General features: G+C 43.5%; 1 protein-coding gene across 4 annotated transcripts in view; it reads right to left on the bottom strand.

Moving 5' to 3' along the window:
- Positions 1 to 24554, bottom strand: part of LOC143822753 (integrator complex subunit 6-like) — a 33356-nt gene extending 8802 nt beyond the window's left edge. For 2 of the 4 annotated variants that reach the window (XR_013226250.1, XM_077308298.1), the window contains exons 1-11: positions 24141 to 24550; positions 23953 to 24030; positions 11603 to 11752; positions 11072 to 11161; positions 9842 to 10025; positions 7657 to 7785; positions 7399 to 7562; positions 6759 to 6911; positions 5566 to 5698; positions 2496 to 2590; positions 1699 to 1809 (exon numbers count right to left, since the gene is read on the bottom strand). Coding sequence is in view for 1 of the 4 variants with exons in the window: in XM_077308298.1 (XP_077164413.1) it covers positions 1699 to 1809; positions 2496 to 2590; positions 5566 to 5698; positions 6759 to 6911; positions 7399 to 7562; positions 7657 to 7785; positions 9842 to 10025; positions 11072 to 11161; positions 11603 to 11752; positions 23953 to 24030; positions 24141 to 24251 (1398 nt within the window). In the remaining 3 variants the exon portion in view is untranslated. Of the gene's footprint in view, positions 1 to 1698; positions 1810 to 2495; positions 2591 to 5300; positions 5381 to 5565; positions 5699 to 6758; positions 6912 to 7398; positions 7563 to 7656; positions 7786 to 9841; positions 10026 to 11071; positions 11162 to 11602; positions 11753 to 23952; positions 24031 to 24140 lie in introns of those variants that run through there. The other 2 variants (XR_013226252.1, XR_013226251.1) reach the window with 2 other exon arrangements.
- Between the last annotated feature and the right edge of the window lie 1325 nt (positions 24555 to 25879).

The raw sequence follows: 25879 nt of genomic DNA, 5'->3' as shown, positions 1-25879 counted from the left end.
CATAATTTAGTAGCTACCATTATTTCAGTTGCTGCCAAAACTTGACCCATTCCAATCTGTCTTCTGGCCTGGCCATGGGGTATAGACGACTCTGGTCGCCCTGACAGGCAGTCTCTAGAGAAAGCTGGACCTAGGTGGATAAGTGGTCCTCTTTGTATTAGATCTGACAACAGCGTTCAGTACAGTCATCCATGGGCTTTTCTCCACAGGCAGGGACAGAGGGAAGCACTGGGGGGAGCATCTCCCAACAACAGGCCTTAAATTATGGGATCCCAGAGAGCAATACTCTCCCCAATGTTATTTAACACCTACATGTAGCCCCTTGCCCAGCTGATCTGGAATCTGGGGCTGAGCTGTCACCAATATGTGGATGACACCCAGCTATCTTGGTTACTGGACTGCCATCCGTAAACACCTCCAGACAATTTGGTCAACTGCTTGGAGGCTGTGGTGACTGGCTCAAGCAGGGTTGGCTGAAGATGAATCCGGGCAAGACAGAGATCCTCTGTCTTGGGAATCCTCTGGGGTGGGATAGCACGCTGAGAGACAGATAGTAAAGGTCCTGACTCTTGACGGGGTCCAATTAACATCAATGACATCTTGTAGGAGCCTGGACGTGATTCTAGACTCCTCCCTGTCGATGGAGGCCCAGGTCACAAATGTTGTTTGTCTGGCATTCTTCAATCTATTCCAGGCTCAACAATTTGCACCCTATCTAGCCATAGCAACCATCAACTCCAGATTAGATTTCTGCAACTCACTCTGCATAGGGCATCCCTTGAGACTGATCTAGAGACTCTAACTGGACCAAAATGTGGCAGCACAAGTCCTCACAGGGACCCAGTGGAGGGCACATCTGACAACGGTGCTTGCCCAATTGCACTGGCTCTAGATTGGAGACTGGATTAAATATTTTGGTACTGACTTTCTGGGATTGGCACGTGTGCTGGGCTGCCTCTCCCATTATGACCCCCAAAGAGCGCTATGGTCGCCAGACCAAAATTTGCTCACATCCATAGCCCAAAGGGGTGAGATCGGCTTCAACTCAAACCAGGGCTTCTTTGTCCCTAGCTGTGGTCTAGTTGAATGCTCTACCTATCGAAAGCAGGGTCCCGTGGGACCTTAAATCAGTTCTACAGAGCCTGTAAGACAGAGCTATTCCATCCGACCTATGGTTGAGGCTGGGAATATAACACCCAATAGTATCAAATGGCTGGCTTCCCTGGGAATACACCTGAAAGAGCTGATCCATAAAGAGCTGATCCATCTACCCCCAAAAAGAAACTCTCCTCGGTGGCTACACCAATTGACAGAGGTATGGGATAGCTGCAACATGTTACTAACTGATTCAATCTAACATGTTTTAATGTTATTTATTATTGTATGTTACTGTTTATTATGATTATGATTATTATTATTATATTGCAATTTTGTAGACCACAGAATTCAAAACTACTGGTAAAACTAGTTGTATCAAACTAAAAACCCAGCAAGCAAGCAAGCAACAGGGAGCTGGATCTTTGCCCTTTGCCACTAATTGAACTGGGAACCCCGACACCACCAGAAATACACTTAAGACATTATCTGTCTCACAAAATAAAAGAGAGAAAAAAAGATGACATTCCTTACTCCACCCGAGTTATAAAACCAGAGCAACACACAATGTACTTCTAATGGCAAAGGTTTTGTCGATACTACCTGTTGGCTGAGTTTTTTAAGGTAAGAGATAACACTGTAACTAAGTCCACAATCTAAATTATCTGATATCAGATTTGGAGCTCCCATCATCCTTAGGGCTTTCTTTAATGGCTATAAGGAAAACAAAATACACAAGAGTAAGAAGAGAATCTTTTGTTTTTTGGTTTTTCTTTTTTTCAAAAAGAGGATTTTAAAAATAAAAATAAAAGAAGGGTCTCACAAATTAGCGTACATGAAGCTAGGGCAATAGCAGAGTTGATGCTCCAGCTTTCCACTTTTGGAAACAAGGATTCAGGTAATATATCAAACAGTTCAGCCAGTTTGCAGAGGGTACTGGATCACATAACCAGCATGGCACCATGCAATGGGGCACCGCCAGCTGTTTCTTCACAAAGGCTAGAGACCCTTGTTGCCGGGATGATGCAAGTCCATACTGTGGCATCTTGCCCAAATGATGCAGGTAATTTATACTGCTTCCACCCCCAGCACCTCCCCCAGTGCTGTCAATCCAGGAGTGCTAGGCAGTTGCCCATATTACTAGTAGTTAGCACAGAGATCTACAGTTACTTAGCCCAACCAGAAGGAGGGAGGGAAGCACCAGACTTGTGCTAGACAGCAACTCCAAGGAACTGTTAAGCAGGACCCAGCAAAGTCATTCCAAGCTGTAAGCAATAAGGGCTTCTGAATCCTGGCATGTGAATTATTTGATTGGGAACAGAGCGCACACAAAAAATGTTATGCCAAAGAATATCAATCGCCATCAATTTAAGGTTATCGGAACAAGAATAGATACATACCAGTAAATAGTAGGGAGGCATTGTTTTTAAGTAGTTGTCCAAAGCCTGCCGCCACTTCAGATTTGGCTTAAGTTTGTGAACCTTAAATAAGTCATCTGCAAAAAGGAAACACAAATAAAATCACAAAAAGGCACGTTGTTTAAGTTCAATAACCCACCTACATCTTGCTCCAAATCAACCAAGATCCAAAGAGGACTTGATTTCCAAGGGCAGCTGGCCCTTTGGACTTTCTTGGTTTCTTCCAGAGCCAATTTTCAAGGCTGCAAAAGCCATTTATGAACCCCAAATAAGAATAAACCTGAATCATTACCATAGCAGTCACAAATGAAGGGAAGCAGCATTATTTTTGCTTGCAACTTTAAAAGCACCGAATACCTGGACTCTTCTCATATTACATATCAGCTCCTTTGTTAGGAGCATAACAAGCCCAAGAAGGTGGGTTTTTTTAATTTCATTTATATCCTGCCATTCTCCCCAATGAGGACCCAAAGAAGCCAGAAGATCCAGTGAAAGGGGCAAAGAATGGGTGACCACATTTTATATCACGGCTGTTATTGAAAATTAATTTTTTAAAGATGCAAAATGCTTTATAGTCTCATAACAGCATAAAAGCTACCAAATGATTGAAGCTGGAATCAAACAAGGCACCTTCTGATATCTTTCAAACAGGGCAGACAAAAAGCTCCATATGATTTGCTGTAAAAAAAATCCAGATACCAAATAGCCCAGACTCTCTGCGAGGGGCCACACACATTTCACGCACTTCCACAATCAAACAGCAATAGGCTATCTGGATCAGGGTGCAGTGGATTGCACTGCCCTAAGTCAGGGGTAGTCAACCTGTGGTCCTCCAGATGTCCACGGACTACAATTCCCATGAGCCCCTGCCAGAATTTGCTGGCAGGGGCTCATGGGAATTGTAGTTCATGGACATCTGGAGGACCACAGGTTGACTACCCCTGCCCTAAGTCACAGTACAACAAGCTGTTACTATCCCCTCTGGTCAGCAAACTAACACTCATTATTTCATTACTACTTTTTCATAATATAGTAACCCCTACATGTCAGAATAGGCAAAACAATATACAGAGTGTAGAAATTACCTACAGGAAGCATGTGAATTCTGCAGCATGCTGACAAAGCAGGAGCTGATAAACAAGGAAGGCCTGAGCTTATAAACCCAGAACTTCTAATAATGCAAGGATTTGTTTTATGTAAGTTTATTATTATGATGAAGGGGCTTTTACCCCCTCCTTTCTGTGAAACGAGATTTGAGGCAGCTTTCTGTCTGTTAGTGAAGAAGATCCCAATGGCTTATAACTGGCCCACAAAAACAGAGCAAGTTCTCTTCAGTGCATCATGAACTACACTAAGAAAGCAGGAAATCTGAAGCAACACCATACAGAGAGATGAGGAGGGAGAGAGAGAACTCCTCTCTTGCTGTCAAAACCCAGAGTTAAAGAGCCATCATACGGCACTCGACAGAGCCAGAAGATGGCACACTAGGCAAGGCTTTTTCATGTACAGAACACATTGAAAAAATTCCCAAACTAAGTTTTCTCTAAGGAAGGAACTGAGTTGAGGGATTCACATATCATGAAGATGCCTCAAAATCCAGTGTGCCCCTCTGTGGGGCTGGATACTTCTTGTACATGACTCATGCAGTCTGGAATCTCCACCCTGCCACTTTAAACACCATTAATCAGCTCGACTGAAAAATGAACACCTGCAAAAACACACATGTGAAGAAGAACTTGAGATGCTGATGAGAAATATACCTCCCATTTTGTTTCTTGAAAGGAAGAGATGGCAGGAAAGGAGCTTACACAACACCACCAGCAGACCCTGGCAGTACTTCGAAATTACTTACAAGAACATTTGCACTTTTGAACTAGAAGGCATGGGTGCTAAGAAGTGTAGGAAACAGTGAATGTCTGACAAGGTACATAATAGTCATAGAATGGATTTCATGACCAAAGCCAGGATGATGAATTTCAGGTGGAAAACAGGAAAGTATAATTAGAGATCACTAAACGCAAGATGCAAGAGAAACTCTGTTTGAACAAGAACAACACTAAGCTGATCTGTTTCATTCTAGGAAACCCACAAGGCCTAGGGACAGCCCACTTTTAGCATAATGCTCAGTAAGCATGACTGAATATGAAATAAGCTACTGGTTGAGGTACTCCGCTTACCAAGCTTCTTATATACCACTTCTAGCAATCAAGTGGAGTTTTGTTTTGTTTTTAACAACCAAAAATGCATGTAACTTCAACAAAGCCTCCCTGTAACGGAAACCATTTATTTATTACTATATATTTATTAACCGCATACTCTCAGTCAACTGACTTGTGGCAGTGTATCAGGGATAGGGAACTGGAGCCAAAAGTGTACAATTTGCCCATGATCTAGTAATACTACAATTAAGTATGAATATTAACTCAGGCTTGCCCACTCATACATTGGACAGCACTAGCTCTTGGATCAGAGCTGTGGTATCCTAAGCCATCTTAGGGATTTTTCTAGATCAAAAGGCAGGGTTAAAAAAAAATCAGGCAACCACATCCACCATATTTAAGATGCTTATTTCTTACAAAAGGGGAGGGGGAAGTAGGTGGACCCTCCCCCCCCCACAGCTATGTCATAGCCCTGGTTTGTACAATTTCTTCTTCTCTGCACATCTCTTGAAACTCATCCCATGTTCTCAAAACTAAGCAAAAAACCCCCAAAACCAACAGGGGTTGCTGCAACAATACGCAGACACCACATCCTGAAAGAGGGAAAAGAATGGAGGTTGAACCTTACTCCAATTAAGGAAGAAGCTACGAGTCTAGGAGGTGAGCAGCATCAAACATGCACTGGCAGCAGGTGGCTCTCCTCCTCTGCTGCAGAGAAAAAAAGGGAGAGGGGGGTGTAAAAATCCTCTTCTCCCAACTTAGCAGGTTGCAACAGTCTAGCGTCTCCAAGTCTCTCATCCCGTTTTTTAAAAACGCTGGCTGATAAACATCACGGACAACACAGACAGACAGGCTACCTTCTAAATTGTGCTATAAGGCTAGACATGACTTACCTAACAGAGGAAGGAGAACAGGATAGTTGTAAGGCATCACAAAGAGATTGACACATGTTAGAGTGGTGCTGGCCTTTAAGTATCCAAATGGATGGCCGTGTTCACTGTATTTTGCACTGTTGCTGACAAATACCTAAAAAGAACAAGGAGAAGAAGCAATGTTGACATTGTTATCAGCAACCAGCCCAAAGTTACAAAATCAGCAATATAGATCTTGGCGATGTCATATATTATTAAAGTCACACAAATACTGTAAAAGCAACACATCCCTTCTCTTGCAGCCACAGAACTTGTGTCTGCTGATGCTTTGCCTCTTTACTGTCCATCAAAATACTTTCCTTCTGGCCACCAATGGAAAAGGACTGCTCTTTCATGGGCATTTTATCAATTAAGAACCTGTACAGATAGTGTGCTATTGGTAACAAAATGACCATTATTCTTGGATACCAAACGAAGCAATCTGCTCCATCTGCCATTTTAAGTTAGTCAACATTCACATTCATCAAAAGTTTATTTTTCCTGCAGGGTATCAAAATTCAGAAACTCAAACTATCCAGGATGCTGAATGTTCCAAGTAGTGCTATGCATGTGACCACTGTTAAGCAGTCAATCACTCTGGGATATGTCAGTGTTGTTGTTCTGTTGAAATACTGTTCTGGTTGACATGCTATGTTGTTATGATTGCTATTTGACAGATTGTTATAATGTTCTAAGTAACTATTTTTACAACGTTCAATGTAAACCACCCAGAACCATATGGAAGGGCAGTATAAAAATCAAAATAAATAATACTTATTATAATCACTGGTCATTTAGCTTACAAATGTTTTATAGAAACACTTAATGGGTGGATCAGCCTTCTTTGACTCCCTCCAACTTCTCTAAGGAGGTTGGAGCCATCTCTTTGAAAAGAACTCTACTTCATCATTAGCAGACAACATTCTTTACAGGTATCATAAAACCTCAGAGATCAGTAAGGCAGAGAGCTGTGGCTCAGTGACAGAACACCTGCTTTCAAGCAGGAAGCCCCAAGTTGTCCACATCTATCCAGAGAAAAGCCTCATAGCTTGAAAAGGATGCGGATTTTCCACATCCAAGCCAACATCTACTACTCTTTCACTGTTCTTTCCTCAGAGTTTACGATTCAACACAACATAGACTTGGGACCCCTAAAATGGGTATCTAGCAAATACCTGCCAGCACGCATGAGGCGATTTTCGTTCCAAGATGTACTGTGTCAGCGGTGATGGCTCTAGCTCATATTTGTCAAAAGGAAGCTTGTCAATAACCATAGGCTCACAATCCACACAGGAAAATCTCACCACAGGATGGGCTGTGCGGGGAGGCTTAAAATTGAGGAAAAAAGGAGAAAAAGTCAAAACACATTTAAAGGGGAGGAGGCATTATAATCTCTTTTGCACCAACCAGGTAACTATGAAACATTTTAAACTTAAGAACTATCAAGCCAGGTGTGTTATTTTCAAAGACTCCCAAGTCAAATAAGTTCATTTTCAGACACAAAGGAGTTTTAAGTACAGTGATTAAGGAATTTTTGAAATAATGTCTATAAAGCATTTTAAACACTTCATAACCATCAGACACTTTTCCTATAGCCCCTGCAGGACGTATGCAAGCTTTAGTCCCATAAGAGAAATGGAAGGCTAAGGAACAGTGGTATGCCCAGGGCCTCCAAGAGAACTGTTGGCTAGAATAAGCCTTGAGCCACAGACTTCCAAGCTCATACAAGGAGTTGATGTATCATAGTTAAGTGTGTGAGAAGTGGAAAGGCAGCTACATCAGAAGGATGTAACCACTTTTAGTCCTGTTACGTACCAATGTTGGTAAATTCTGATCAGGCCAAAAGGATTCTGGAATTGGCCAGTGCCCGACAGGAACTCCTGTTTTAGGATTAGGCCGCACATAGATAAGCTTATGACAGCTGTGCCAAGGCTGAGAACCAAAAGAACTGACGGGCCTCGTGGTATCAACAAGCCCATCTAAAATAAGTGGAAGAACAGAACAGTAAGTGATGTGGTACATCTGTTTCCATTATCAGAGCAGACTGTAGTAAGTATAAAGCATTCTCGGTACCTTCTCCAATGGGGGGTGGGTCTGGTCCTGATTTTTCAAAATTGATCACAACACCACTCTGAACTTTCTGAGCTAGCGACTCTAAACACTGATTCAGCATTCTTTGTGTCCGAACACAATACGAACGTCCTGTTGTAGATGTCAGGGAAACAAAAAGGAAATGAAGGCAAGCTTCAGCAACAGCTATTTTAAGAGAAACAGTCTGTAAGATTAAAACACATGCCAACATCAAAGGTAAGAACTTTGTAATGAAGTACAAGAGGTGTTCACTGAAATAGCAGCCCTTGCAGGTACTGCAATGGATTTAAGTTGGAAAAGCTTTTCCATCTCACCAGTTCAAGGAGAGAGCATGCTACAAGGCATAAGGCATTACTGTATAGGATTTATGCTTTCTCCATACCATTAATGGAAGTGGAAAATGTTGTCAAGTCACTGCTCACTTAAGGCAACCCCATGGGAGAGCCAGCTTGATGTGGTGGTTAGGAGCACGGGCATCTAATCTGGTAAGACGGGTTTGATACCCCGCTCCCCCACATGCAGCCAGCTGGGTGACCTTGGGCTTGCCACAGCACTGATAAAGTTATTTCTGACCGAGTAGCAATATCAGGGCTCTCTCAGCCTCACCCACCTCACAGGGTGCCTGTTGTGGGAAGAGAAGAAGGCGATTGTAATTTGCTTTGAGACTCCTTCAGGTAGAGAAAAGCAGCATATAAGAACCAACTCTTCTTCCTTTTTTAAGGTAATTTAAATCAAAGGCGATTTGCCACTGCCTGCCTCAACATCACAACTCGGGGATTTCACGGGAGGTATCCCATCTATTTACTAGGCAGGACCAATGCTGCTTAGCTTCTGAGATCTGACAAGATCAGGCCAGACTGGAGTATCCAAGTCAGGGCATATCATTTATGCTTGAAGATATATTCCTGCTCCAACTTAAATGAGGAATATTTTGTTTTAAAATACTAATTAATTTCAATGAATCACTAAATTTAATCCAGCCCTACCTCCAGGTTAAAAAACAGACACATTAAACATCACCAAACACCAATGCTACTACTAAATTAAAGCTAGGAGAAGGAAATGCCACACTTTTAGTAAAAAAGAGATGTACTTTAACCTCTGGTAGTTTTAACTTGGAAATATACAACATTGATTTGAGACCACCTCATTCAACCCTTCAATCTGGCTTCTCACAGGCCACATCATTTTGGCTTCACGCCCACATCAAGTTGTTACACTGTTCTTATGCTAGACTCTAAAGAGGCAGCTATTGATACAAAGGGAAAGAAGTGAAAACAAACCTTCTTTGCGGATTCTGCAGTATTTTTCACTTTAGAGTTGCTCCACCAAAAGTCCTAAGCAAGCTAGTAAGTACTAGTTATGAGAAAGGAAGGCATTGAATATACAGAATCATAGGTCATCTAGACTAGGGGTAGTCAACCTGGGGTTCTCCAGATGTCCATGGACTACAATTCCCATGAGCCCCTGCCAGCGTTTGCTGGCAGAGGCTCATGGGAATTGTAGTCCACAGACATCTGGAGGACCACAGGTTGACTACCCCTGATTTAGACCCCCCCCCTGCTCAAAGCAGGATCAGCCTAAGGCATCCATAAGTATCTGTTCAGCTGCTGAGTAAAGACCGTAGTTAGGGGGAGCTCACCACTTCCTTAGGCAGCTGATTCTATTCTGAACTACCCCTACTGTGAAAAAAACTTTCCTGATGTCTAGCCAGTAGCACTCTACACGTTTAAAGCCATTATTGCGGGTCTTATCCTGCCAACAGGAACTGCTTCTCCCTTTCTCCTCGAAGTGACAACCTTTCAGATATTTAAAGAGAACAATCGTATCCCCTGTCAGCCTCCTCTTCTATAGCCTGAACATTCCCAAATCCCTCAGCCTTTCCTCATAGGGCTTCCTTATTGTCATCTCTCTCCTCTGCAACCTCTCAATTTTGAAGTGAGGCCTCCAGAACTGCACACAGTACTCCAGATGCAGTCTTACCATACAAATGCACATGAAAAGGTGAGAGGTAGGTATGGATATACCAATCACTGTACATTATATATCAGAATAAGAATCTGTCAGAGTCATGCATTTAAGTGCACTGACCAATATTTATTATTTTTTTCCAAGACAGCCGATGCACGCACAGATTTGCACAATAAAAACTTCTGTAAATAACTACCTCCTGTGACTTCACACATCTGTGTGATAGCAGATTCGTCTGTCGGAACACTCCCTAGCTGTTCTGGTTCCACAGAAGAGGCTCCTGGCAAGCGCAGCACCAGGGCAAACAGCCGCTGATCCCATCTAAATGGCTCTTTGGTCAGTTCACTCCCAGGCAGGGGGGGATTCAAAGGAAGATGAAGCTAAAAAAGAAAATCCTTCTAAGAACTTCACTTAAATAGTAGACAAGTTTAATCAGAACTCATATAACAAAAAATGCATATATTGCCCAAATGTCTGTTATGCTTTAAAAATGGAATGATAATAACACATACAGACCTTAATTTCCTACAGTGGGCTCTGAGCAAAGAGCTTAATCAGTTACACTGGACATGGGAGCATTTCTACTCAGTTATACAATTTACAGGGTGAAAGCCTGTAAGGGAGTTTACTCAGAGAAAGGGAGAGAGACTAGTATCACTGAACCCTCTGGATGAAGGTGGTAAAGGTAAAGGTATCCCCTGTGCAAGGACTGGGTCATGTCTGACCCTTGGGGTGACGCCCTCTAGCGTTTTCATGGCAGACTCAATACGGGGTGGCCTTGCCCAGTCATTACCATTTTACCCCCCAGCAAGCTGGGTACTCATTTTACCGACCTCGGAAGGATGGAAGTCTGAGTCAACCTTGAGCTGGCTGCTGGGATCGAACTCCCCAGCCTCAAGGGCAATGCTTTCAGACTGCATGTCTGCTGCCTTACCACTCTGCGCCACAAGAGGCTCTGGATGAAGGTGGGGATGCAATAAACAGATCAGATAAAAGAGCTGCAATCTGAGAGCCACTTTGGTGTAGTGGTTAGGAGTGCGGACTTCTAATCTGGCATGCCGGGTTCGATTCTGCACTCCCCCACAATGCAACCAGCTGGGTGACCTTGGGCTCGCCATGGCACTGATAAAACTGTTCTGACCGGGCAGTGATATCAGGGCTCTCTCAGCCTCACCTACCCCACAGGGTGTCTGTTGTGGGGAGAGGAATGGGAAGGCGACTGTAAGCCGCTTTGAGCTTTCTTCGGGTAGGGAAAAACGGCATACCAACTCTTCTTCTGGAATCCTGAATTGTGCCAATAAGCTACAAAGCCACCAGTTTTAGAATTGTTTTTAGAGTTTGAAACTGTTAGGTCTCTGTTGAGGGTGTGCTTCCTTCTTCACTAGGGCTATTTTGCAACTTTAAAAAATTATTTTGGATCTCTTACCTCTTCTTGAACACCTGCTGTATTGGTCAGTTTGTTTCCATCTGTGATGGTAATCAAAATAGAGGGCTCTAAAAAGAAAGGGTTCCTCCCCTAGAGAGAGAAAAATACATCCACCATTTAAAGATAGAATAAAGGGTGATCTGTGCAGAAAAAAATATGCAAATATTATACAGAACACAGAGATTTGCTCTGCCCCTATACATAAGAAAACAGAAAGGGGCAGCAGAGCCTAAATCTTGGGGCATATGAATTTATACCTTGGCACCACTGTGCTCTACTCTGCTGTCTTCCCCCCAGCATCTTAACTCCCAACTGTCCCTGACGCAGCTGCACTCCCCCACCCCGAGGAATAACTCAAAGTGTAGCTTGAGGCTGAGCAGCATTTTCATTCCCAACTGATGAGGAGGGCTCCTTGTTCAACCTATCTTTTTTTTTTTTTTAAAGAAACGTCAGGAATTATGGTCTTCCCATTTATAAGACAGCTGTAAAAGACTTCTTCACAAAAAGCAATGACATGCCAGCCTTCATTACCTGACCATAGTTGTCTATTCCAGACACTAGTCTGTTGAGGTTTAAAAGATCAAACGACGATCGAAGAGCCTGGCCAAGCGTGGTCAATCCAGAGGCTTGCAGGTTCTTCAGTTCATTCATGAAAGTGGCATGATTTTCCTTCCATCCAGCCTGCAGAAGGGCAGAAGTCTAGCATTACCTCTACAACAGTCTGGACTAATGGGGTAAGTTACTGCTCTTTTGTTCAAGTAAATTGCCATTTGTCCACCTGATGCATCCAGGGATATTGGGGGGGGGGGGGACTTCACCCAGCCAAACAGAACCACCAATAAAAAGAATTCTATCCCCCTGGATATCCTGTTTCTCACTGCCACCCAACTGATGTCATTTTCAGAGTCTGTAAGTATGTGCATCATTTGTACCAATATCCTTGGTCTTTATTTTATATGATCCAACATATAAGAACTTTCCAATATTCCTACAAAGCTAGATCTTTTCCTAAATCTCCCCCATACGCCAGTTGTTTGTTTATTTGTTTACCGCCTCCCCCGAGGCTCAGGGCAGTTTACATAGAACATAGAACAATACAAGGAACTTAGTTTTTCCATAACGTATAGATAACCACCACAATGATATTAATATTAATAACTGAAACAAAGGTACTCATTTGAATCTAAAGGTAACTATAATAATGCAAACAGGTCCAGGGGCAGAACACATGAGTAGATTTCTGGGAGTGAGGGAGCAGGGGCCCTGTAGATGTTCCTGGTTTCACTCGGCCTCAACCGAATGCCTGGCGGAAGAGCTCCCTTTTGCAGGCCCTGCAGAACTATTTTATCTCTGCCTGGGCTCGGATCTCCTCCGGGAGCTCATTCCGCCAGGTGGGGGCCAGGACAGAGAAGGCTCTGGCCCTGGTTGAGGCCAGGTAGGCTTCTTTAGGGCCAGGGGTCATTAGCCGGTTGGTGATGGCAGAGCATAAAGCTCTTTGAGGGGCATGGGCCAGGAGGCGGTCCGTCAGGTACACTGGGCCCTGACCGTGTGTGGCCTTTACTGCATATGGTTTGTTCTCATTCCCAAGCTGTTAAGTTGCACGACTGGAAAGCTCTTCTGCCCACTCAGAGGCAGTTATCACTGAACCAGGTGTGGTTTCTTTGTACCCAGGCACATCCCACGCTAATAAAAACTATACATGGTACTTCAAAAAAGTTTGTGATGAGGGCCTTTTTGAACAACTCCCTAGCAGTCCTAAAATAAGAGGGTCGGTCACAGATTAATAGCTGGTTAAACAAGAAACTGAAGATAGCAATAAATGGGTAGTTCAGAGAATGGAGAATAAGCATGTGTTTAGGGTTCTGCGTATCTGCATTAGGATGCTAGCTATTTACATTGTATGGAATCAGGAATCAAAATTTATGTAAATAAATCTGAAAGTTTCTTAGAATGTGTGAAACACCATACAGACTGAAAAGCTCTAGCAGGATCTTGTCAGATTATCTGGATGGCAAAGAAAATAAAACATTTGATTCAACATAAATAATGCTCCTGTGTATTTTTTTGTACTACACTTCACATACGGACAGCAGCAAATTATTCTGTAAGCAGCATCATTTTCTTTAAAGGCCAATTCTGTGCTAAGGAGTATTAGCCACTGTCATTATACGAATTCTATGGCACAACTGCAGACAGAATGTTATGAAGAAGAAGAAGAAGAAGAAGAAGAAGAGTTGGTTCTTATATGCCGCTTTTCCCTACCCGAAGGAGGCTCAAAGCGGCTTACAGTCGCCTTCCCATTCCTCTCCCCACAACAGACACCCTGTGAGGTGGGTGAGGCTGAGAGAGCCCTGATATCACTGCCCGGTCAGAACAGTTTTATCAGTGCCGTGGCGAGCCCAAGGTCACCCAGCTGGTTGCATGTGGGGGAGCGCAGGATCGAACCTGGCATGCCAGATTAGAAGTCCGCACTCCTAACCACTACACCAAACTGGCTCTCTAATTAATGAAGTCTAATTACCTCACGTTTTAAAAGTTGTAAAGGATAAAGTGGACCCAAAACAATCAAGGGTTTTCATCATGCAGAAACAATAAAGAATTATGGATTTTTTTTTGGGGGGGGGAGGAAGTCAACTAAAGGGAGATAAAAGTTTACAAAATTATGCATGAGACAGAAAAGACGGAGAGAACTTTCCTGTAATTTCACATCTCCAGGGGTCATCTACTGAAGTGGATGGACAAGAGTTGCAAGAAAGACAAGAGTCTTTCTGTGCTTCTTCACACATAATTTGTATGATTCACTGATCAAGACATGTCAATTGCCGCTTGGATGGCTTCAAAAAGATTCATGGAAGGGTGGCTATTTACCAAGTTAGCTAAATATAAATTCCAGTACAGCACAGTATACCAGTTCTGAAAAGAAGCAGAGGAAGGCTGTTGCATAAACACCCTGAAGGAGGCGCTTCCCAAAAGTATCCAGCTGACGCAAAAAAACAGGATGGTGGACCACTTGATACCTTTGTCTTCATATCACAGAGAAGTTTTAACACCCACAAACAGAATTTGTCTAAAGCCAGAAAGACAGGAAGTAGTTTGGGAAGAGCTTCCAATGACCACCATGAAGTCAACATTTCTCCCCTACTTTATGGAACTGATCAACAATTCCCATGCCTGCCAGTGTCTGAAGAGCCACCACCTGATTTCCAATTAGGACCAGGGCCTGCTATCGAGCCAGCTGTTATAGATCAACAGAGAGGGGCCTTTGAATGTGCAGCAGGAGAAAACAGCACAAGTCAGCCAGGCTCTTCCCAAGAGGCATCTTTGGAAAAGCCACAAATGCACTCCAGTCCAGACAGCTTGCCTGAAAGACGCAGAAGGAGCAGAAGAGCATTTTTCACTGAACACCGAAGGAGCCAAAGACTGCAGGCACACTTTCTAAGTACATGGGGTCCAGCTGGGACAGCTCCTGGGGAGGGTGAGTGAGTCCTCCCCCAGGTGTAGCCAATTAGCTAAGATGCTTTTAGGCAATGCAGCGGCAGCAGCAGCAGCTCCTCCTCGGCATGGGTGCAATCTATGCAGAAACCCTCCCGCCTGGCTCGGATTCCTTTGACTCTGCGAATCGGCTTCCCTGACTTCTGGCAAACGTCTTTTGACTACGCACTTGGTAACTGGACTGGCTTTGTTGACTACCTGGCTTTCCCTCGACTACTCTTCGCCTCGCCCCTAACTCTACTTGCTTCGATACCTAATAACCCGGACTGGACATTGACCTTGCTCTGGTGTGGACTCTGACTAGGCTTCGCAGCCTAGGAATGGGAGGAATGGGATTTATGCTTGGTCTTTCTCGCCTTTTTGGTAGTAGGCTCTGAAGACTGCACCAGAGTGGCTGGAATCGTAATGCCCTCCGAGGTAGCGGGAGCCAGGGATAGTGTAGACGGAACCGCTGGAACCGCTTTATGCTTCTCCGCCCATGTTAGAACCACGGTCAGAATGGACCTGGTGGAACGGACCGATGTGGATCTGGGATTAGGGGTGGGAGTAGAGGAAGCCAGTTTGGAAGGGGTTGGAGATAGTGGACCTTGAAGGGCTTTCTCCCACAACGCTGCCTTAAGTCTGGCAGAACGATCTGACCTGGCTGGCAGATCTTACATGGCTGGCAGATCTTATATGCCCCGACATTGTGAGCCTCACCAAGGAAAAGAAGACAAAGATCATGATCATCGGTCTGCGGGATTTTCACCCCACAGCGAGAACACTTCTTGAAAATAGCCTTAGACGCCATTCTCAAAGGAGCAAGAACTACTGGCACGCGCAACAGTTCTTAGAGGTAGCAAAATAGGAACTGAGGGAAGAGGGGGCGCTCTCCCAGATCATGTATGCATTCCTGCGGGAAACCGCACGCATGTGCACCGTGATGGAATAGTAGCGCCCCATGTAGGGCTAAAGCTGGGAAAACGACTTCCGCAGAAGGCCTGCACTTGCACAGACCCGATGTGGGGCTACTCATCAATACACAATGAACTAAAGGTGCCAATGAGAAACAAATAGCAATAGGCTCTTAGACCAGGAAGATTCTCTTTTGATCCTATAGCATTACTATTACCATTAAGGTATAAAAGTACATTAGGTATCCAACTTTAAAAATGTCAATTTTCAACAACCTGTCTGAAATACTATGTTAGTATACATCTATTTGCCCATCTGAACATCTCACCTATTGGCAATAAGGAACAACAGAGACAATCATGCTTCCCAGTTTTCCTTCGGGTGGCTTCATGGTACAAGCATATCCAAATGTCCATAGACGCACAAAACACTTGCACTTGCTAGCAATGGACCAATTCATACGTTTCAACCTTTCTTGCCTAGGATTAATAATCCTAGTGCTCCTACAAAATTAACACCAAAGATTGGGCTAAATAACCAAGGAATATCTGTGTTAGAACCAGAGTTAGCCATTGCAGGCCTTTGTCCCAGTACACAATAATTCCCATGGCTTAAAAACACCTGGAAGCTGTATCATGTGGAGTGACGTTAAGACCAGCCTTCCATAGCAAATGGCCATAAACAGCTATCAAAAAACTACAAACCTGGTAATTTACATGGAAAAGTGGGCTTCTAATGAAATTTATAAGTAGGGCACAACAGGCAGTGCTGCACTATTTATTGGATGCCTCATCTTGTTGAAGGCTTTCTCAACCAGGGTTTCACAGAACCCTGAGGTATCTTCATAGCCCTGGAAGGGTTTCCTGAATGGGTGGGAACTGATTTTTATATATTTTTTTAATGTGTTAAATATTTATCAGGTGACATACATGGTCATGTTGACCCACTCACCACTTCCTCAACGGCCAATGGAAGGGGATGGGCAGTTGTGTAGGTATGTACACAACTATTCCTCCCAACCATATTCTGCATAATCTGGGGTTTCTCGAACCCTGAAGAATGTTTCAGGGGTTTCTCAATGGTAAAAAAGTTGAGAAAGGCTGATCTGGAGGCTCAGTGAGAAAGGCAGACTATAAACCAGGGGTAGTCAAACTGCAAACGCTGGCGGGGTTCATGGGAATTGTAGTCCATGGACATCTGGAAGGCCGCAGTTTGACTACCCCTGCTATAAACAATATAAATGTGCCTGCTGTATTCCTTAGTTAACCAGCATGACAACAGAGCAGCTCAACATCACAAGGATACACCCATTTCAAATTAAAATCCAAATTGCCAACATTTCTAAATACAGGAAAGGAACGTCACATCACTTACAGCACATATTAAATATACAGCATCTAGACAGAAGAGCTTTGCAGAGTCATGTATTTACTTCAGTAAATTTGTTCTCTGAATGAAGAGTTGGTTGCATTATAATGAACTGAAGGAGATCTGTCCTGTACCAATACTGCAACAGTACTTTTCCTTGCTTCCAGGGCATTTATTCAAAGGAATATAAACCTTTAAAACAGCAAATAGCAACTACGTATTCTGAACATTTGGAGCCATTCAATACATATACAAAGCCCTTTTTTTAATTGCAAAATGAATTACCAGGCTCACAGTTCTTTAATAGATGTTAATGGCCAATGAACGGATCCCCTGGATAGCATATCCAGAACACAAGCACTTTCTTAACATTGAGGTTGGCCCAGTCACCTATGCCACAACTAGTTTGATACAGAAGGCTGTTTTAGTTCCCAAAGAGTTAAAGAATCAAGTTCCACTTTCAGTAGACACTTACATAAGGAATGTCCACTTCACTTCTAAGCCGAAAATGCAAGCAGTTTTTAAAAAGAAGAAGAGTCATCCTGACGGGGGGGAGGGGGCACAGCTCCAGAGAAACTAAATCAGAACAAGCCTGCCAGCAAGCCGGACACTTTACAAAGGCCAAAGCAGCAAAGGATGCAGCAAAGGCAGGAAGGTAGAAACAAAAAACATCTTGGAGCTCCAGTCATACGAGCTTATAAAAATTGACTTTGTCGAGCGGACCACTGGTCTCAAATTCAGTTTTCACATCTGTTAATTCATCATCTGAATGCCAATTTGCTGCTATTTACATGTCTCATCAAATGTACTAATCTTAGCCATATTTATTGCTCAATTACATGCATCTTTACTCTAATTAACCCTTTCTAGCAACTAACCCCCCACTATCACCTATATGTAACATTTAGGGAAGTTTCATAGCAACTGGGCATCTGCATAGGCTAAACTTCTCAGTTCCTGTTTGTACCCAGAATTGACATTCGTTGGTCTTGGACCACTGGATTCAAAGTTCATTCTGCATCTGTTAACTCTTGTATCTGTATGCTGATTTATTGCCGTTCACAGATCTTGGCAATTGACTTAATCCAATCCAATCTCAGCTAAAATTCCCCAGTTACTCATGAATCTTGTCTCTAACTAGCCTTCCTGGCAATTAATCCCCCCAATATATAATGGTTGAGGAAATTCTGTTTCACAGTATCTGAACGAAGCATACACATGAAAGCTTATACCTTGAATAAAACTTTGTTGGTCTTAAAGGTGCCACTGGACTTAAACTTTATTATTTAGTATAAGTATGTCAGTCTCAGTGCCTTCCAAATGAAAGTTTGTTTTAAAATTGCATCCCATGTGATCCTCCATGCTTAATGTATAGTTAATAGCTACTGAAGATCCCTAACATATAGACAACTCCAGAATACAGACTGCTTTAGTTTGCACCATGTATATTTCCATTATTGTAGACCACAGATCACAACAGAATGCCAAGAGTCCTGAAGCATTCTGAGCCTTGTAAAATTCAAAGTACTTGAATATTTAGAGAGAACAGTTTGAAAGTATATAAATCTAAATAAATAAATAAAAATAAATAAAATAAAATAAAGAGACATGGACAATCTTTGCAAAGACTGAAATTCAGACAGCCTGAACTCCCTGCTGGGCTGCCATATATCCATCTGGCTTTGAAGGACCTTCCTTAGAATGTCCTCACATCTTAACTATTAAATGTCATGTTTGTAAGATATATGCACTGTGAACCTCACAATATCAAAAATTATCAAATGGGTTGGAGATTTAATCCTATAAAAAGGTGGCACTGTAAATTATTTACTTACTTCATTTAGATTTTGCCTCTTTCCCCACTGGAAACCCAAAAACAACAGGTTGAACACTATAGATTCAGGAAACTTTAAGCAATAAGAGGCATTTCAGATATAGTATCTGGAATATGTATTAAATGTCTATTTCCGTTACTTGTGGGTTCTAGTAACTTCCAGGAATTAAGCTTGCATTTACTTTATTTCAACATCTGATCTCCCTGGTTACTTGTAATTTACCCAAGTGGCACAGCTGAATACTTCAGGAAGGGCAATGTAGAGATGGGGGGGGGGGCTTGGAAGATTCTGTGGTTGGCTGCGTCCCATAAATGCAAACAGCCAAAATGAACAAAAGAAGTGTGGGGGAGTTTTCTACTTAGAACAGACCAGGTATCTCATCAATGTCACATGCTTATGCCCAGTTGAATTCTAAAACACTTGTCTTCAATAATCATCTTCATTAGGAACAAGATTTATTGAAACTGGTGAGAGTTTTAAAAGGTTGCAGAGCAGAAAATAAGCAGAGAAGCTCAGATCAGGGAGTGGAAACATCCTCTTTGTGAGAGGTTGGTTATATATTTTCCAGATTTTTTGAGGAGTAAAAAAATGTATTATATTATAGAATCAATCATTTTGTGATAATAGAAATTGCTCTCTTAAGACCCTGTAACTTGGGCTCATTCAATTAAACCTAAACCTTCACACGATGTCTGTCTGACTGGAATCATTTACACAATACAGTGGTAACTAGATTAACTGTTTTAGAAAAGCATTAGACAAACCCATAAAGGAGAAATCTATCAATGGTCAAGAACAGAACTTCTTCAAGGCAGAGAGGATCTATAGCAATTAGCAGACTAGGAGTACAAATTCAAAGCTGCCCAAATGAACCTGAACCAGTTATAACTGTGAGCCCAACTTACTGCATAGGATTGTTTTAAGAATAAAATGTAAACAGAAGGAGCCTATGTGCCTGTACTCCCTGGAGATGGGATTTGGAAAAAAATCCACACAGTAGCAGGCAACGCCTGGGATGACCACTTTCATCACACTGTATTGTGATTTTCACAGAGGCACACAGCTGACCAATGTTTGTTATGTACAATACAACCCTGTTTTGTGTTCACTCCCAATAAGCTCTATAGAAGAAAGAGAATCCTGGCAGCAAGCAGTCACCATTCAGTGCTGCTTGTTCATCTATTTATCCCCTCCTTGAAGTTCCCATATTGAACTGCAGTCTCTCAAGGAGTTTCTACCACCATCCCACTACTTTCCTTCAGCATAAATTACGAGCAGTTGAAATCAAAGGCTTACACTGCCCGTGTAATTTCAACAGAGCTGCCTTTGCTTTGCCACCATATATTATTTATTAAACAGCTGCTTGAGATTATGGGAGTAGCTTTTCCTCCAAGACTTTTGTTTACAACCAGCACTCAGGACCATCTATCAAGAGTGTCTATTCCAATTAACTACTCTTCATTTGGAAACCAAGATGTTAACTCAGCTTTTCTTTAGGCACAAGGGATAAGGGATATGCACTGAATTCTTTAGAGCAGTCCAACTGATGACTTCAGGTAAGATTAACCAATTTTATCACAGTTAACTGCAAGACTCACTAACAAATGTGGATAGCAAAGTGAAGTCTTGCAGAGAACTTGCAGGTATCTGAGAGGAGGTAGCCATATCTTATTTGTTTAGTCAACATCCTGTATCTGCCAACAATGCAGCCTCCTCATTTGCTCAAGTGGCTCAGCAAAGTAAGTATATGGAGGACTGAAGTATTTGCCATTTAGCTTCATGACCTCACTTACCATGATCTAGCATATGTATTTTGTGTTCATATCTGAAATCAGCTAAGCTTTGAATTCTCTCAAGATACAGCTTCAGAAAAGCTTCTAAGTGGATTACAATTTGTTTTTAGTTCTGTAACAGTTTTGAGGTGTGGAGTATCTAATTACTGAATTGGTAAAAAATACACTGAAATGTCTTTGGTAGTGCACTGTCAAATAGTGATGAACTGCAAGGCCCTTAACAATCTCAAGTTAATTTCATTTAATCAGAAAGATCAATATGAAAGAGGAACTGTGTCATGGAAATTCACAACAATTTGGATGACCTCTTGGGGACATAGATGGAGTAAAAGGACACTAATGTTCTAAGTGTTTTCACTGTTTCAAAAGAGCTGACTGTACATTTCAACTGTGTAACTGGTTGTTGGAAAATCCAGCATCACGCTCCTGGGCCTCAATCAGGACAAGAAAAAAACTATAGTCTTGTATTTAGACCCACGTTCACATTCAACCATGGACTCACTGGGTGGCCTTCAGCAGCCACTATATCATACCCAGTTCTTCTGGAAATAGAGGTTGCTGTAAAAACAACAAAGCAAGAGATTGTGAAACACTTTGAAAACTACAGCATGTACACAAATTGGGGAGGGTGTGGAGATCATTGCTAACTCAGAAGCAGCCACCAAATTTTAGGACTGTTTGCAGAGCAGCCAACAAATAGTTTGTCAGACTGTCCCCATACAGTTGCTTAAATTGCCCTATGGTCTATTATAAATCAGTATCAAAGCAAGATAAAGGAGCCACCTTTTTAAAGAGTGTGAGGAATTTAAAATGATGAGGAAGAGTTTAGCTCTATATATCAAACAAGCTATTGCAGCACTCCAGGGATTCATTTCTAGTATGCTCAGCTTAACAATGACAGCAAAGTAGTACACAGAACACTGTAAGTCAAGCAATGACAGCAGGAATTACTTTAGGCAAGTGTGACTAACAAAAGCTGTGCGAAAGAAAGGCAGAACAGGAGAGCAACTGTGTTGTTAAAGGTTGCAAAATGGAGGCACAATACCAGCCATCACTGGCCTATTTTCTGCACGTGAAAGATAAGAAGTAGATTCTGGAATGCTGCCTCACTCATTCCTATTATCTCTGCTAAAGACAAACAGTCCTTTCTGTCACCATTCAGTTACTACATGACCATATTCGGGGATGGAAAAAGCTAGAGGAACATGCTTTTCCATCTAGCTGTTTTTAAGGACATATCAAATAAGGGGGGAAATGTTGAGCCTTAACTTTAGCCTCAACAGAGAACACTTTTAAGTACATGTCTAAATGAGTGACATGTACAAATCCATCATGGCAATGTGCCCCTTTCCTGACAAAATAGTATGTTACAGTTAATCAGCTGAATATCTTTGAGCGGGAGGAAATATTAGAGAAAGAACCTTCACTGACAGATGGACACAGGACTATAAATTATCTAGGAAAAGCTGTCCTGCTTTTGCTGGGGACGAGGCAAGCAAAGAGAAAACATGAAGAGAAGCTAGCCCCCTGAGAAGAGAAATTTCCAGGGGCCAGGAATAAAGGATGAGGGAAGGCAATATGAAGGGTAACCACTCCCCCAATAATCTGAGATGCTACTTGGGGCTTAACTAGACTGAACAAATAAATACTGGGCTGCTGACAGAAGTGACTCAAAGTCAAGTCTTAACACTACTTCCTCAAAACATGTTCTATTCACAATACTTGACAAAATGTTTACTTTCTTATTATATGTGATATCATATTACACATTCCTGTCAGTAAATATTACTGGGAGAAAATTATATCTTAAAACTGAATTATGGTGGGTTTTTTCATGTTTAGTTTTACCCTATGCAACCAGAATCTGGCTGAAAGGGGAACCAGGGATGTGGAAACACAAGATGACAGAATGAACCTAGCAATTCCTATAGACAGTGGTGCTAGAGCTTGAAGGCAGGCACAAAACTGGAATGCACATGTGATGATTGGGAGTTTACCCTGCTCAAAAGAGACACAAAACAAAATGTACACAGAGTACAGGACAAAGAAATAACCTCCTTGACTACCACAATAATAATAATTTAACAAGGAAGCCCCACCCTGGAATAACAATTAAAAACAGTATCTTAGAAGGGTGTGGGAAAGGATGACAAAATTCACCTCTGTCCATGTAGCCACATGCTTTGACCATATTCCAAATTTTTGTGTGCAAGTGATATCTGAGATCCAACTGAAGTTGTGCAAGTGATACAGCACTTAAGAGTGCTGGACTAAGTCTAGGATGACTAGTTACCTTAAGGATAGATTCAAATGGGTAACCGTGTTGGCCTGAAACAGCACAATAAAATCAGAATCCAGTAGCACCTTTAAGACCAACAAAGATTTATTCAAGGTGTGAGCTTTTGAGAGCAAGCACTGAAGAAGAGTGCTTCCACTCGAAAGCTCACGCCTTGAATAAATCTTTGTTGGTCTTAAAGGTGCTACTGGACTCTGATTTTATTTAGTTACCTTAAGCTAACGCTTGCAGAGTTGCTGTGAAGTTACAATGGGGACAGTTAGGAAAAATCCTCACACGATGCAAATGAACTGATTTCTCCCTGATTGGTCAGTCTTTAAAACTGGTCTGTTTGTAGTGTGTCTCCAGGCCTGCCCTTATGTCACCTGTCACTTTGCTCCTCTCTCTCTCACCTTACTTATGATTTCTGGCTCTCAAGAGCTTACACTAAATTAACCTTCAACATTTGTGCGTGGCCGTGTTGGTCCGAAGTAGCAGGACAAATTCAGAGTCCAGCGGCAAGCTCATATACCTTTATTAGTCCTAAAAATGCCGCTGGACTCCAAATTTCTCCTAATCTTCAATGTGTCACTAGAATCCTGATTAATAATGCGGGGCCATTTATTCTCTCCCTGAAGGGAAGGTGAGGATAAAAAATGTGATAGGCGGGGGCGTGTACATTGCGGTGCTTGTTTTAAACACAAGGGAAGAAGACCCTTCTACCTTCCCCAGCAAGCAGAGGAAAGGGCCGGGGTGAGGAGAAGCCCAGTCAGCCTCAGCTCAGCAGAACGCAAGAGACAGACCGGTCCGGCCGCCCCTCCCCACGTCGGCGTCGGGAGGCGGGCGACGGCGTGAGGGGAGGCGCCGCGTGCGCGGCGGGCGGGTCGGCCCGCTGGCTGCTCCCTCCCTCCCTCCCTCCGCCCGCCCGCCTCTCGCGCTCTCTCCCTCCTTCCTCCCTCCTCCATCTCAGCAGCGCCCTCAGCCTCTCGCTCGCCTCCATACAAAAGCAAAATGTCCGCCATCTTCGCAGGCTGCGCCCCCGGGGCTGCGCCTGGCCAGGCCAAAGCCTGGCCGGAGTAGAAGGCGGAAAGGAGAGGGAGAGGGAATGAGGCATGAACGGGAGGAGGGACGGGAAGAGGACGGGAAGGAAAGAGGGGGAGGGGGGGAGAGAGGAGAAAAGGGACACGGAAATGGGAACGCGGGAGGGCGCCGTCCCCCCCTTACCTTAATGCAATAAGGTGCCTCGTCGAAGGTGACCAGCATGTACCTGTCCCCGCGGCTGGCCGGATCCCTGGCCCGCAGCTGCAGAGTTTGAAATAAAAACGTTATCGTTATTTTTTTCTCTTTTTTTCGGTAAAAGCGAAAGGGACACGTCAGTACGGGGGGGGAGCAGCCTCAGCAGCGGGCCCCACCTTCATGAAGAGCTCGACGGCGCCCTTGGCGATATCCAGATAGCTGGTGCCCAGATACGCCCGCTGGTTCATGGAAGCGGACGTGTCTATGAGAAAAAGGAGGATCGGCATGGTCCGGGCAAGCCTTGCGGCAGGGTGCGGCGGCGGCGGTGGCGGCACAGCCCGCCTAGCCTAGTCTCGCCTGCCTCCTTTCCCTTCGCCCTGTCTCCCCACAGGGTACGTGCTGCCCGGCCGGGCCGGCCGGCCGCCTGTCTGCCTGTCTGCCCGCCCACCCCCGTATGCCCACTCTCCCGCGCGGCCGGCCGTAAAGGTGGGTGGGTGGGCTCGTCAGTTCCCCCAGCTCCCACCACTGCTGCCCGCCGCCGCTGCGTGCGTGTGCGACTCTTTTGCTCGAACTGCCTGTATTCACTGAGAGACTCTCAACTTCTCTTCCCTGAGCCTCCTCCACCAGGGGTGGTACCATGTGACCAGAACACGCCCGCCATTGGCTGCCGATTATAACTTCTATTTGCATAAGCATAAGGGCGGAGCAGGGAGGAGGCGGGGACAACAGGAAACGGGAGGCGGGAGGAAGAGGCGGTCGATGGCTCTTTTCCTTTCTGGGGGATGATTGACAGGGGAGGGAAAGGTGCCAAGTGCACATTCGTAGTGCAACAGTTTTTTTGGGGAGGGGGAAAAGTACGAGATGGTTCGTGATCCGTTGCGTGTTTGCATGGAAGAGCTTCAGACGTCTTGGAAGCTCGTCAAGGATTACACACAGCGCCTTCCCGGGCATGCGTTACTCGGGAGTAAGCCCACAATGGCATCAGGCTAACGTTCGAGTAGATGTGCTTAGCTAATAAAGGCAGAGTTGAGCATGCCTTTAAGTCCGCCACTGAGCTCCGTGAGGTGTTACGGCCTGAACCTATGTATGCATAGTTCCCCAGAATGTCCTGCCCTGTCTCCAGTGCTCATAAGATTCAGGCCTAAGGCGGGGCTTGAACCATGACGAACAGTTGAATTCAAGTAAGTCTTACTTCCAAGTAAACAGACTCCGACAGCACCTACGTGAAGGCCCGTTTTGCCTGTCTTTATGGCTATGAGTCAGAAGGCGGGCAGAAATCACAGGCCAGGTGACTTTTCCAAGTGCCATATGTTACGTTCTCGCCCAGCCTCACTTGCTTCCTGTATTTCCCAGCAGTCTAGGAAGAGATAGCATATTCTCTGAAACTACTAAACTATTCCGTCAAGTGTCATGGAACACTTTTTACCATTGCATATTAACTAAGTTGACCAGATTTTAACATTGGTAAAGCGGGACACCATTGAGTGAGTGGGGGTTTTGATTACAAATTTGGTCTATATGGAGCAACAAAAAGTTTCATAGAACGCAAAAAATTAGATTTTTTAGTGGCCAGAACTTCCCTGCAAATTTGGACAAAATGGTCTTTTTATTATCAGATACCAACCCCCTAATTAGTTATAATGTTTCACTATTTGCATTAGCAGCAAGGAGAATTCGAGCCAAATTTATGCCACCAAAGGGCTAGAAACCTGAATTCTTATTGTCTTTTATTTTCTATGCACTACCGCATCTATTGCTCCAATTCTTTTACTGTTTTTATATCAACTGATATGATATTGATTGTACTGTAATGGCCTATGGCTGGAAACAATAAAGTCTTATACTATTACTAGAACGCAAAAATAATATTGTAATATATATTCTTAATCTCAACATATGTACAATTTACCAGGTA

The sequence above is a fragment of the Paroedura picta genome, chromosome 13 (genome assembly GCF_049243985.1).
Source record: "Paroedura picta isolate Pp20150507F chromosome 13, Ppicta_v3.0, whole genome shotgun sequence".
Taxonomy (NCBI): Eukaryota; Metazoa; Chordata; class Lepidosauria; order Squamata; family Gekkonidae; genus Paroedura; species Paroedura picta.
Note: the sequence above shows the minus strand (reverse complement) of the source record. Positions and strands in the feature narration are given on the sequence as shown.